This window comes from Diabrotica virgifera, chromosome 1, assembly GCF_917563875.1.
Source record: "Diabrotica virgifera virgifera chromosome 1, PGI_DIABVI_V3a".
Taxonomy (NCBI): Eukaryota; Metazoa; Arthropoda; class Insecta; order Coleoptera; family Chrysomelidae; genus Diabrotica; species Diabrotica virgifera.
Window position 1 is genome coordinate 2472619 of NC_065443.1, and position 13742 is coordinate 2486360.

A 13742-nucleotide genomic window follows, 5' to 3' on the forward strand; every position below is an offset into this window, starting at 1 on the left:
TAATATAAACATTTACATAATTATTTATACAGGGTGTCCAATAATTTAATTTTTTTGTCAATTTGCCAAATGATTTAATTTAATAAAAAATTTTTGAAAACCCTGTATAAATAATTATGTACATGTTTATATTACTGAATAGAGAATTGAAGAACCTTTCAAATGAGCCAGCACACGACCCGTATTCTCATTTAAAAAAATCATCGATTACGCCATCACGCCCAGATGGATGACGTCACTAGTATACCATATGTGTCACAATATCATAACTTAAAAATAAAAATCGACCTGTTTTGGGATTTTTCCTTAAAGTCACCGGTTTACGAAATAACGAATTTATTCCTTTCATTTGCACCATACTGCATACACATGCAACGGTGGAAAATAGTGTCGCGCACGCTTGATTGGCAATTAAAAAACAAAGAAGTTTTTGATAGTGTATTGCAAAAAACTCTTCGGGATTTCATCAATCGATGTTTAAAGAATATCTACCTACCTTGACCACATTCAGATTTTCAGTTTTTCACATAGTTTTTGAGGGTTAAAAATGGCCGATTTCGAAATTTTTTAATTTTTAATCGCTTGTATGTCAAAAACTATCAACTTTAGAGAAAAGTCACTAAGACCTTTTCTGTTTGGAATGATCCAAGAAACCTAAAAAAATTTTGTTCCATGCAAAAAAAATAATTTTAGGAAAAAAAAACAAAAAAAAACGTTTAAAAAATTTTTGACCAACTTTTGGTCCTGGCAACATGCAAATTTGTTATAAGGGGTCCTTTTTAAGTAAGATTGTGCAAAAAATCCGAATTAGAATATTTTTCCCAGCGGATGCGCAGTGGCTTTCTGGACGAAGATGAAATATGTGTTATTTAAACAGTGTTTGGTTAGGTTTAGAGTATCCGGTGATATTGGATACTTTTTGCTTATGATGTCCTTATACGTCAACGTCAACCTTTTTGACATTGGTATGACTTAATAGGGATTTTAAATATCTTTCAAATGAGCTTGCCATAACGTCCCATTTAAAATTAACTGTCACAGTGGCGCTGTAAAGTCATTTGTCACTATTGCGTCACCTGTTATGACTAGTTGAGAAGCCTAAGTCCGTTTATTTTCTTCCTCCAAATTTCACTAATATACGTGTAACCGTTCAAAAGATACGAAGTAGGGCCGGACTTTTGACTCGCACTGTATATAAAAAATAATTCTTAATTTTAGGTAAGCATCATTTAAATTACTTAAAGTTTGTTTAGCAGTAAATGGTGGACTTCAATGGTCAATACTTGTAGTGGTACTTCAATAGTATAAAAGGCCCGGTTTCAGGTAAAATTTAAATATGTTTAAATGTTTGTTTTTCTATAATCTTAACAATTAAAAGAGATTTAATTTATTTTAAAACTCTTGAAAACAATAATTTCGGGTATTTAAGGCAAAGCAATATATTTTACATCCGTTTTTTTGTTTTTGTCGTCGTAATTATTATAAATTTTGTGTATCTTTTGCTTTATTATAGGAGTACCGTCTAGTCAGTGTTAATTGTCAAAAGACCAACTTTGTCTACCTCGGTTGCTTATCGCTCCGGGTGGGTCTTAACAATGGGCCATGTCAGACAAATTTAATAATATTTACGACCGCACTAATTGAAGTCAACCATTGACTGCTAAACAAACTTTACAGTTGTAGTAAGTTCTACTTCATCGTCACTCTCATTGTCGGAGACTTTAGACACCTGTTCGTTTTCTTTAAAATCACTACCACAACTAGCTAAGTTTATTTCAGGATTTTCCGTCAATAGGGCTGCATCAATCTCTAGGTAGTTCAAAGTATTTTCAATGACTTTCGCAAAAGGTTGACAAGTTCATCTTCCAGGTCTTGTAGCTTCAGATTTTCCACAAGTTTCTCACCATTACTATCGTTTTCTGTTTAACCGCACCTAATGAAACAATTTTCAATTGTTTTTGTTGAAACGTATTTCCATGCTGCCACAATCCAAATTACGGCGTTAGCAATCTTTATGGATTTCTCCAGTTCAGCAGTTGAATAAGAACGTTCTATTAATGATAACATTCTTCTCATCAAAAACTTTGTATACAGGGATTTAAAGTTTTTAATTATTATTCCTTGGTCTAACTGTTGACATTGTGCTGTAGTATTAGGTGGCAAAAATATGTATTACCAATATGTTAGATAACTGAAAATCCGGACGGGATGTCGCGTTGTCTAGGAAAAAGAGAATTTTTCTTTTTTGACGTTGCATTTTTCTGTCAAATTTCTGCAGCCAAACTGTCATGATATTATCTCTGGTCATCCAGGCCTTCTTGTTGTAGTACTAGTCGACTTAGGGGTTATCAACATGGAAATTTTTAAAACATCGAGGATTTTTACTTTTTTTTAAGGTTTTTGTTTTTCTTCATTGTTTGCACACAATAATACGTTCAGCCTTTCCTTAGCATATTTACCCCCAGTGCACTTTTGATTACGAAATGTAAAAGTTTTACTTGGTAATGCTCGATAATACAGACCAAACTCGTCAGCGTTATAAATATCTTCAGGTAAATAGCCACTTAATAAATTTAGCAGTTTTTAAATATCTGGGGCATACAATGAGAGGTAGCAGAGACTGGATACTGCAGTTAATACTCAACAGAAATACAGCAAAACCTCTGTTAACCGAAACCTTGTTAACCGAAACATCGTTTAACCGAAACGGCTGCAAAACTTCGTTGTCAGGGGAAAACGTAAAAGAAAATAGAAGATTTATTTAAAACACACCTTAAACATGTTCATTTTCCTTAGTATTATTGCGTATTTACATATTAGAAAACATTACGAAATCACTTCATCTTTTAACACCAACTTTGACTAAGAATACTATGTAATTTGAACAAGAAGAATTCAGAAAACAATGTTATTTTTAATCGAAATTCTTGTTATGCGAAACGGCCTTTCCTTCAATTATTTCGGTTAACGGAGGTTTTACTGTATAGATGGAAAGCGGGGAATTGGTAGGAAGAAATATTCATGGCTCCAAACCTTCGTCAATGGACTGGCTTATCAGCAGATTAATTGTTCCATGCCGCGCAAGATCGAGAACGATATCGGCAAATTGTCATGGAAGCTACCTAAGCCTAAAATTTGGACACAGTATTCAAAGAAAAAGAAATGAATAAAATAAATACTCCATTCTACTATGTTTATTACTTTCTACAATTGCTGTACCAGATAACATACTTAACAAGCTATATTTTTCTATCTATATTTTACCTTTGATCATTCAATACAAGTTATTTCATTATACTTGAAGATCTCACCTTTCCAGATAATTTCAATGCCCAGAACGAAAAGACTAAAAACTACCATTTGAAAATAAAATACCAATATTCCTTCGATATGCTTAAATGTTACTGCATACCATTGTTCGGGGTCCGACCCACCTCTGTGTTTGTACGTCCATTTTTCTTCAAGATATTTTAGTATGCCGGCACCTTGTAGTTTTATTATCCTAAAAAATAATGATTGTTATTATTAGCCCTTAACCACTGACATGAGGTATGACATACCGCACCGAAAATATATTTTGTAAAACGTGTTTAATAAAAGTTTCCTAGAACACCATCGGTATACCTTCAAGTGGTATGTAATTGTACCTGCTGTCAACTGCTGCTAGAATGGTTTAGTGTCTGAGCTACGTTGACGTAAAGTTTTCTTGCGGTATCACGTACCGCACATAAGTGTTTACACATTTCCATAGTTAAATGCAGTCCAGTGTATTATTCCCCTATTAGTATGGCATCTAGTTCATCCAGTTGGTCTATCTAACTTTTATCAACATTATTTTACTATTTTTGAGTTACCAATACTCAAGTTTTTTTTTTGTTATTCAGTTTATAAAGGATTTTGTCAGAACCTCCATCGTTTTGTTAATATTATGCATGCGTTTATAATTTTCTTGAAAAAATAAAGTTTATTTTATTTGGAGCAGTATTGTTACACTTCTTTAAAAGAGCTTTATTTAATTTCAACAAATTTAGCAATACCATTTACAACTTTTACACGATCTGACAACTATACAATTGGTTACAGCAGGGGGATCAATCCTATAGTACTGTCGTAACAGTATTTTATTCTGTAGCAGTGTGAAGAGTCATTCCGTAGATGATGTAAAAAAAATACAGTGATATAAGATAACTTCATATTGAAATCAAGGGAAAATCGGCAACGGTATGACATAACGCATGTCATAGTCTACGTCCTGAAACATACATGTCAGTAGTTAAGGGTTAAAACAGTTATTTGCTCTTACTAGTTTAACTTCTCTGTCCCTTTTTTAAAAGTAGGTTGCTTCGATAGCATCTAGATTGCACTAGTCAGTTAATGATTACATGATTTTGTTATGCGAGCTTTCGACGTACTCTCTGACACGTCATCTTCAGACATTGACAACACACTTAGGTTAGGGACTCCATGTGAACCAGAGGAACAATGTTAATTTACATATCTTTATAAAGCTTAATAAAACCTATCGTAAATGTCTTTGTTATATAATGTCCCACAATCCTAAAGAGGTATACATTACATTCAGGGCTTCCTAAGTCCCTACACACTACATTGTTCACTGGACAACGCAATACTGTTGTTTCTGATGGGGGGCCGTTTATTTATACTGTGGTTAGCTGAAATGGCGCCTGGGTGGGTGTTTTGTTTAGACAATTTGGCCGTGTTTCTATCTGTTTATCTTTTCGGATAGTTCTTGGTTTACAGAAGTAGATGGAGACTATGGTCCTGTAGTGTTTAAAGTAAATTTTGTAACCTGTATGAAGATGGTGTTGGCCTAGAGCTGAAATTGAATGGGAATTGCCAACAGATATGGAATGTTCATAAATTCTATTTTGGATTCTACGGTTGGTTTGCCCTATGTAAGATAGTTCGACTCTATATCAACCCAAAGACTCAGACCTGATCATACGAAAGCTTTTCTTCCTTATATCAAAGATGTAACTGACAAAATCTACAAAATTCTCAATCCACGAGGAATAAAGACAATATTTACCCCCCATCAAAAACTTTCATCTCTCATCCGATAAGTCAATAACAACATCCCAAAATTAAAAACACGGATTTGATGAAATTTCTTCAGTCTGCAGACTGCCCCCATCTTATATAATCCAGATTAAACAAAAAAAAAGACTGCACCCGGTTACCTTCGACATGGAGACTTCTCCTGGATGATTCTTGGGGCGTTAATCGAAGAATAATAAACAACAACGAGGTATAAGAGGTGAGTTATCCCGACCACTTTCCCCCGTCGTTTTGGTGCGTTGAACGAATCCGACGGCTTTTCCTTTTACCTATCCTATACGAGCGGTGATCGTATTTCCTTACATGTCTTTCCATCTGGCAAGTTGAGCGAGATGTCCTTTCCATATACGCCCATTTCATATTAATAAAGGTAATTCCTAATCCACGCGATCGTCGGTAGATAAAGGTTCGCTTTTTTAAGACATTTTTATTTAGAATCAAAACATACAAAAGATAAGATAATTAGCCTTAACTACTCGTTAATTTCATTAATAAAATACATTTATAACCTACGTATCTAAAAAATCCACAAGGAAAAGAAAAAGGTTTTCCTGTAGTTGGCTGTATACCATCAATCACAAAATTGGAAAGAAATCCTTTGTAAAAGGTATAAAAAATTTTTTTTTATTAAAAATCCCTTAAAAGGGCTACATCACAACAAAACGTTTTCGATTTTTTTAAAAAATCATCATCAGTGTTCGATCTAAAAATAAGTATAACCGATTTAATGAATATAAAGTTATTATTTAAATATTGACAAAGGTTAGAGCAAGAAAAATATTTGGGTAAGAACCCTTTACTTACATAAAATATAGATGCCTTAAAAGTGCATACTTCAGTAAAAAGGCCTGTGATGGTCACATGGCAAACAGGATAATGTCCTAAGGTAAGGTATACAGGTTTCCCAACACGTGGGATCCAAATTGAGTTGATCACATTTCAATGACTTAATGGCAACTGAATGCAAAATGAGTGATGTTTCTGAAAGGTGTCAAAAGACAGATGGACAACGTGACGTGGAATTTACCCTGTATTCCGACAGCCAACTAATTGTTAGTAAAATATTTAATGAAAATTTACCTAGTAATAACAAACATCAACAAAGTTGTGGCTATAATTACATTTAAGTAAGTACTTTGAATATGTAAGATGAACGTGAAGTATGAAATGATTTTTATAATGAGAAATAGCCAGAATCTATGCAGCCATCTATACATGTTCCTATTCAAATTGAAGTAAGTCCAACTGTGCTGTTGAAAATTTGATTTACTATGAATTAAAAGGAGTGTTTGGTTTAATTGTACCAATGGCAGAGTAAATTAGAGTACGTATCTAACTTTCGGTTCGGGTCGATGTGACGATATTTGGTACATGAATTAATACTACCGACGATCGCGTGGATTAGGAATTACCTTTATTAATATGAAATGGGCGTATATGGAAAGGACATCTCGCTCAACTTGCCAGATGGAAAGACATGTAAGGAAATACGATCACCGCTCGTATAGGATAGGTAAAAGGAAAAGCCGTCGGATTCGTTCAACGCACCAAAACGACGGGAAAAGTGGTAGGAATAACTCACACTCACCTCTTATACCTTATTGTTGTTTATTATTCTTCGATCAACGCTCCAAGAATCAGCCAACTAGGCTTTTCGTTCCATATCGTCCGAGACGGTATAAAAACACGTTTTGCTTTTACGACGGTATAAAAAAACGGTGCCCCATCGGAAACAACAATAATGCGTTATCCAGTGAACAGTTCAGTTTGTGGGGGCTCAGGAGACTGAGACCCAGGAAGATGACGTCAGAGAGGACGTCGAAAGCTCAGCCAAGAGAAAATCGACGCGGTTCAACCCGAAAGCCTGCTTTGTGAAATAATGAAGATGATGATAATAGAAGAGGTAGAAAAGGTATTTAATGCCTAGTTTTTTTTTATTTTTATTTAATGGTATAGACCAGGGGTGGCCAAACTGCGGCTCGCGAGCCACATGCGGCGCTTTGAAGAATTACTTGTGGCTCTCGATAAATGTACAAGAGATCCTTTTCAATTCTGTGTTATGATTTAAAAAAATTATTATCGTTCCGTATGTGTTTCAGAATGTCTTTTAAATTACTGACAACAAATGAAAGACCAAATGCAACTTTGTAACAAATTCCATTTCCATCCAAACTAAGAGTGATACAACACATCGAAAACTACGCGAAAGAGCATTAAGAGAGGCGCGATACAAAAATCAGTAATCAACTCACTCCAGACCAATTTGTATACAATATTTACTCATTTTACTGGACTTAAAAAAAATTCTTACAATATTAAACTAGAAAAACTTAACGAGTACGAGTAAATAAGAAAGCCAGAAGGAATATTAACCGAACTCCAAAATTGATTTCAAGACTTAAAATATTTTAAATCGTCTCTTCATTTTTTCTGAATTCATTTGAAATAAACGTAATCCATAAGGTGACTTTTTTATTACCAATATATGACCCAAAGAACATTTGGAGAATTAAAATTAATAGAGACGCAAGAAGATCAAGCTCGAAAATAAAACTATAAGTCGACGCCGATTACAGAATTTTGGAAATTTGTACCAACATCGAAGCTCATACCCTAAATTAAAAAAGGATGATTGGTGGAATTATTTCCATATTAGGAACAACGTACTTGTATGAACCATTTAATTCCATTTTAAAATTCGTGAAATCCTAACACAAAAAGAATTACTCAGAAGTGCTACCACAAATTATTCACCAAATTTTAAAGAATTACCAAAAGAAGGAAAACAAATGTTGGACAGGGACCGAAAACATTACAAACGTGCTAAGACAGGGACCAATAGAGAAAAAAATTAAAAAAAGAAACTTAAATTGGTTTGGACATATAACTAGAATGAACGAGAACAGACTAGTAAAGAAGGTGACAGATGCCAAGAGACAGGGGAAAAGAAGAAGGAGCAGACCTAGAAAGGGGCGGATGGAACAAATCTAGGAAATCGGGACCAAGAGACGGCAAAACAGCGCAACAGTTGCGCAACAGCGCAACTGTTTTCAATAATAAATAAGAGTTTTTTTAAAAAACATTGTACATACCTTCTTTACATACTTTTTGAATACATTTTTAATTGCGGCTCGCGAAAAATTTTAATTTGTGAAAAGTGGCTCTAACTATCAAGGAGCTTGGCCACCCCTGGTATAGACAGTAGTCATTCAGCCAGCTGCAACAAAGAATATACAATCCTATCCCTAATACAAAATTAAACAGAATTAATATACTAATACAATAAATAACACAATACAATAATAATACAATAAACACAAAATACAATAAAACAATGATGGATTTCTGATAAAGTGATATAATATTTGTGATAAAAGGATGCAAATCTAAACATAAATCATAAAAAATTTCACTCCTGCGTACAAATCTTATAGGATCGTGAGTGTATCTGACAAGAAATCTATAATGATATTGTATATTTGTTGTGAGCCTGTAGCCAACAGAGACTGGATATTGAATGGTGCATGCATATTAAGTTTAATTAAATTTTTATAGAGTTTGAATGCTGTTGAAACTTAGTACATTCAAAAAAGATATGAATGATCAAGATCACCCTGTTTTCCGCAATGTTTGCAATTATCATCTTCAATCACATTTATTTTATATAAATGACTTGTTAATATAATGTATATAATGTATATAATGCCTAGTTACACCAACAAATCTTAAGGTCCAGCTTAGCTTATAGATCCATAATTTTAGATTTTTATCTAAGCACGTCTTAGTTGAGACGAAGTTTAAGATGCAATCTACTTGGCAATCCATTGTGGCAAGCTGAAAATTGATCTAAGACTCAATGGTGCAACGCATATGTTTAGTAAGCTGCAGCAGCTGGGCACGTCGTAATCTTAAGATATATTGGTGCAACCAGGCATTAGTAGTAAAAATTAAGCTTACATCTTTGATATACTCGGGCTTTCCTTAAGATGTTTTCTTACGTAGATTACAAGGCCGAGCTTGAAATATTCAGTTCTAATCATAGCACAGTCGCAAGGAAGCTTATTCCTGAAAACCGACGACATTATCACCTTGTTCTCTAAGACGACAACTGGATTATTGCACATGATGTGGACTATATTAGACGAGTTTTCGAAACCTATACAATGATTGGTGTTGATGACATTTTGCCACATAGGTTGTAGTACTTTTTCTTGGTCCTGTAGAAAAGTAACGAATCGTAAATAAATTAGTAAATGAACAATATTACAAAAAACAGTATATAAAAAGGATTAAAATGGTATTCAAATAAAATATTGAGAGGTTCAAAATGATGGAATAAATTAATTTTTTCGAGAATAGTCCACTTTGGAGACAAATCCCGAGATAGGTCGATTTTTATTTCTAAATTATGATTTTTTGGCATATATATCATACCAGTGATGTCATCCATTTGGGTGTGATAACGTAAACGATAATTTTTTTAAATGAGAATTAATGGGGGTCGTGTGCCAGCTCATTTGAAAGGTCATTCAATTCTCTATGCAGTCATATAAAAATTAACCTTATTATTTATACATGATGTCCAAAATAATGTGTTTTGAATTCAATTAATTAACACGAAAAGAAGAATGTATGTAATTTATTTAATTCAAAATACATTTTACTGCTGTCAGAAAACAGAAACAAAAGTTTACTTGATAAATAAACTTGGCTTTTTTCTTAAATTAAATGTTCAAACTGCGACCCACCTGCCTCTTGACAGATTAACACGTTGACGGACAGAACGTCTATAGACGTCTAATTTCCATTGATGTAATGTGACACAACGTCTATAGACGTTGCATTTTCCCTATTCTACTTTGCAAAATACAGTGTCACAAAACCTGCTTATACATTTGACGCACTGTCCGTCAACGTGTTAAACATTTAATTTAAGCGAAAAGCAATGTTTATTTGTCAAATAAACAAATTTTTCTATTTTCTGAAAACAGTAAAATGTATTTTCAATTAAATAAATTAAATACATTCTTCTTTTAGTGTCAATTATTTTAATAAAAAAAATTTTTCTTTAAACACACTGTATAAATAATTATGTTAATGTTTATTATATTGAATAGATACTTAAATAACCTTTCGAACGAGCTAGCACACGACCTCTATTCTCATTTTAAAAAATTGTAGATTACGACACCGCGCCTACATGGATGACGTTACTAGTATGATATATATGCCAAAAAATCATAATATAAAATACAAATTGACCTGTCTTAGAATTTTATTTTCAAAGTGGCTTTTTCTCGAAAAATGAATTTATTCCATAATTTTGAACCTCTCTATAAATATCTCTGTAGAAATGTTTGTAAAATTACCGTGAAGTAGACGGTCTTATAGACCCAACTATTGTTACGCATGCACAGTGATAATCCAGTTCCAGGTATACCTTCAAGAGAATCGAAAGGCCATGGTGATTGTACTACGGCCATCTTGGAATAAAGCACTGCAGACATAGCCGAGTACAAAATAACACCTAATATCAGCGACACGTAGATTTGAATTCTAGCTGCATAGCTTTTAAAGCCCAAATCGTAACCTAAAAAATAAAAAAAGAATGTGTGTACTTTTGTACGCACGTAAGAAGTTATACTTCTATTATATAATTTCAACGAAATCAATATACTTTAAACAGTTTCTCTACTACTTTCCAAAAATTTTTATTAAAACAATACCAAAAATTAAAAAAATAAAAGAATAAAACACACACAAACACATTGAAAAATTCCACAAATGATTTGTGAACAATAATTGTTGCCAAAAATTTTAATTAAATACTTATTTTCTGAAAAAAATTATATAATAATATACTACAATCATAAAATTATAAAAAAATAAAAAATAACTTGCTTGGGGCTTGAACCCACTTCACGTCCATCGCGCCGTACGAGAGTCGATCGATTTCCCACTAGACCACCTTAGCGTATATGTCATGTGGGAAATACACAAACTAAACGTTTACACCATAAACTTTTTGACATTTTGTTTATAATCAAATTATTAGTTTGATTTTTGTCGAATTAAAATACAATAAAATATAGAGTAAGAAAACGATATATTAGATGAAGATTTGTAGAAAGTTTGTTCGTAATCAGATTATGTAAATTAAAGCATTGCCTACGAATAGGTAACTACATTATTTTTTTTTTACATTTTTCAAATAGATAGGTATGAAGATAATTTTTTATTGGAATACAACTGAAACATTTAGAATTACGTACCTGCGGCTTTTCAAAAATATTTAAAAAGTCACTATAACTATAAATTTGATTTTATTTCTGTCCTCACAACAATAAAAACTAATATATACAATATTTTTGTTTTCCGATAACCTCCATATTGAACAATTATTGACAGATCATTTCAACACCCATCAGAGCCCGTATAACGACTAATACCATATTGTCGGTGTGCGCATGCGCGCGGATCAATGTAAATTCACCCTCAATCTCAATCGCGCCTAAAGAAGTATAACTTCAAAAAAACTTTACTAAAGCGTGAATAACATATGGTATGAAGTAATTATCTCTTGTAGTATAACTTAACTTTATTTATGGTACAAAGGAAATATCCAGTTTGAAGACTTGAGAACGAGACCGTGTATTTTACTTTGTCGGCTTTTCACATATTATGAGGTAGAATAAAGTGTAAGATGACAGAAAGGGGTAGAAATAGTGACTTTTGTAAAGTAAGGTAACAAACTTTTATGTCAAAATAGAAAATGACCGCCAGTTTGTTATATTATGTCTAGTGCATCCACGGGTGAGCCAGTCAGCAGGCAAAGGACACCGCACAAATCTTATGGAAAAAATAATGTCACTCAAACGCAATAAAATTTACATGAATAGATTCGTCTCGAAATTATAATCATTTCATATCATTGCGCCAAAATTTTGAATAATAACGGCGTAAATTGATATGAATAAATCTAAAATCAAATGGGAATGTACATAAGTTAGACAGAGAAAAGAAATTTTGTGAACAAGTGTTTTGTAAATTAAAAAGGGAAATTCTCTAGGTTGGCTGTATACCATATAGTTAAAAAACTCTAACATCAAGTAAAAACCACTTCTATGTAATTGGTATATTTATTAAAAATTTTAAAAATCCCAATGGATTGAAAAAATCTGTCCAATTCAGAACGTTTTCAGACCTATCAGTCCATCATCATTGAATCTAAAATAGAATAAGTAATCCCACTATTAAAATTGAAAGATGGTTGAAATTTTGAAAGTTCAAAAATTGTGGTTATGATTACTTACTCGAATACTTGCTAAATAGCCCCAAAACCAAACAATGGTTGAAATTATAATTCAATCTACATTATGTTGTAGTAATATTGAACAGGCTAAACGCCGATGTTAAAAGATATAACCTCTGGGAACATGGTGAAACCCTACCAGGAAACTTAAACAACCATCTTAGGCCAACGTTGACTACCAAGTGTCAATAGTTTGTAATGAACTGTTTGGAGTGACATTGACAGTAAAGAAAAAAGTAGTCGATTTTCAAAGGTTTTAACAAATGGTCATGATCCAAAACATTGATAATATGATAAAGATTTTAATTTCTGAAAATGTCTAACATTTACATCTATTTTTTTCTGTTTTTTGAAAAGAAAATTGTTTTAAAATTTTTTTTTGAATATTTTATTGTATACTATAAAATTAAACTGATCAAATTGATTAAAAGGAAGTATGAGCTGCTATTAATAATGTAGACAAAAAGATAAAAAAAAACAGATGATATTGAGAGAGGAGAAAGAATAAATTTTAAATTGGAATATTATTATACAAAGGAATTAACAGGTTGGCAGAATTATTTATATCTATATTGTATTGGTGGTTGTATATGTAAAAGGGAAATTATTTTTATTTAAATGTAAATGAAAATTGTTAAAATAGTGGATTGGAGTTAGGATACAGTCAGTTTAATAGTATGAAATATGTAAATTAAAAGGATTGTAATTATTATGAGATATTTTTTAAAATTTTGAGAGAATTCTTGTAACAAATTGGGGGTATGTAAAATTGAAGATAAAGAAATGTATTATTATTGTAGCTTGGTTCAGTTGATATAAAAATGAACTTTAAATTAAATTAATATTGAAAAAATGTACTGAATAAAATAAAATTAATAAAACCAAATTAAGAGAAAGAATATTGATATAGTTTAATTGTAATAATGACGGGTTTGAATGTGAGAACTAAAATTAAGTAATGAAAAGTTAATTGGAGTGGTAAAAATATATTTGGGAACAGTCAAAGACAGAAAGTAAAGGACTGTGGTGTAAGGTGGAAGGACAAGTGTAATAAGGGAGAGAGAGGGATTGAGAAAAGAGGAGTGTGAAAGTTAAACTGAATGAAGTAATGACATGAAAGAGAAGTGAGAAGATAGTAGGGTGAATTAATTGGATTTAGGTTAATGGGGGTTCATGTAGTTAGTAATGATTAGTGTGTGTAAAGGAGTTTGGAAACAGTGAGGGAAAGAAGAAAAAACTTGAAAAGGGGGGTGACTAAGTTAAAGAAGAGAGAGAATAGGATAGAAGAAGAGGAAGTTGTAAGTAATAGGAATTATGAGAATAATTGACGGTGAATGGGGAAAAATTGCGG

The 13742-nt window shown here is 32.4% G+C and overlaps 2 protein-coding genes across 2 annotated transcripts in view; one reads left to right on the forward strand and one right to left on the reverse strand.

The window, feature by feature from the left end:
- Nucleotides 1-13742, forward strand: part of LOC114328012 (disintegrin and metalloproteinase domain-containing protein 10-like) — a gene marked incomplete in the record, with an annotated part of 957890 nt that overhangs the window by 712457 nt on the left and 231691 nt on the right.
- Nucleotides 3179-13742, reverse strand: part of LOC114328013 (uncharacterized) — a 44422-nt gene continuing 33858 nt past the window's right edge. The window contains exons 6-8 of the mRNA XM_028276752.2: nucleotides 10449-10669; nucleotides 9037-9296; nucleotides 3179-3502 (exon numbers count right to left, since the gene is read on the reverse strand). Of these exons, the coding sequence (XP_028132553.2) occupies nucleotides 3271-3502; nucleotides 9037-9296; nucleotides 10449-10669 (713 nt within the window). The 3' untranslated portion in view covers nucleotides 3179-3270. The remainder of the gene's footprint in view (nucleotides 3503-9036; nucleotides 9297-10448; nucleotides 10670-13742) is intronic.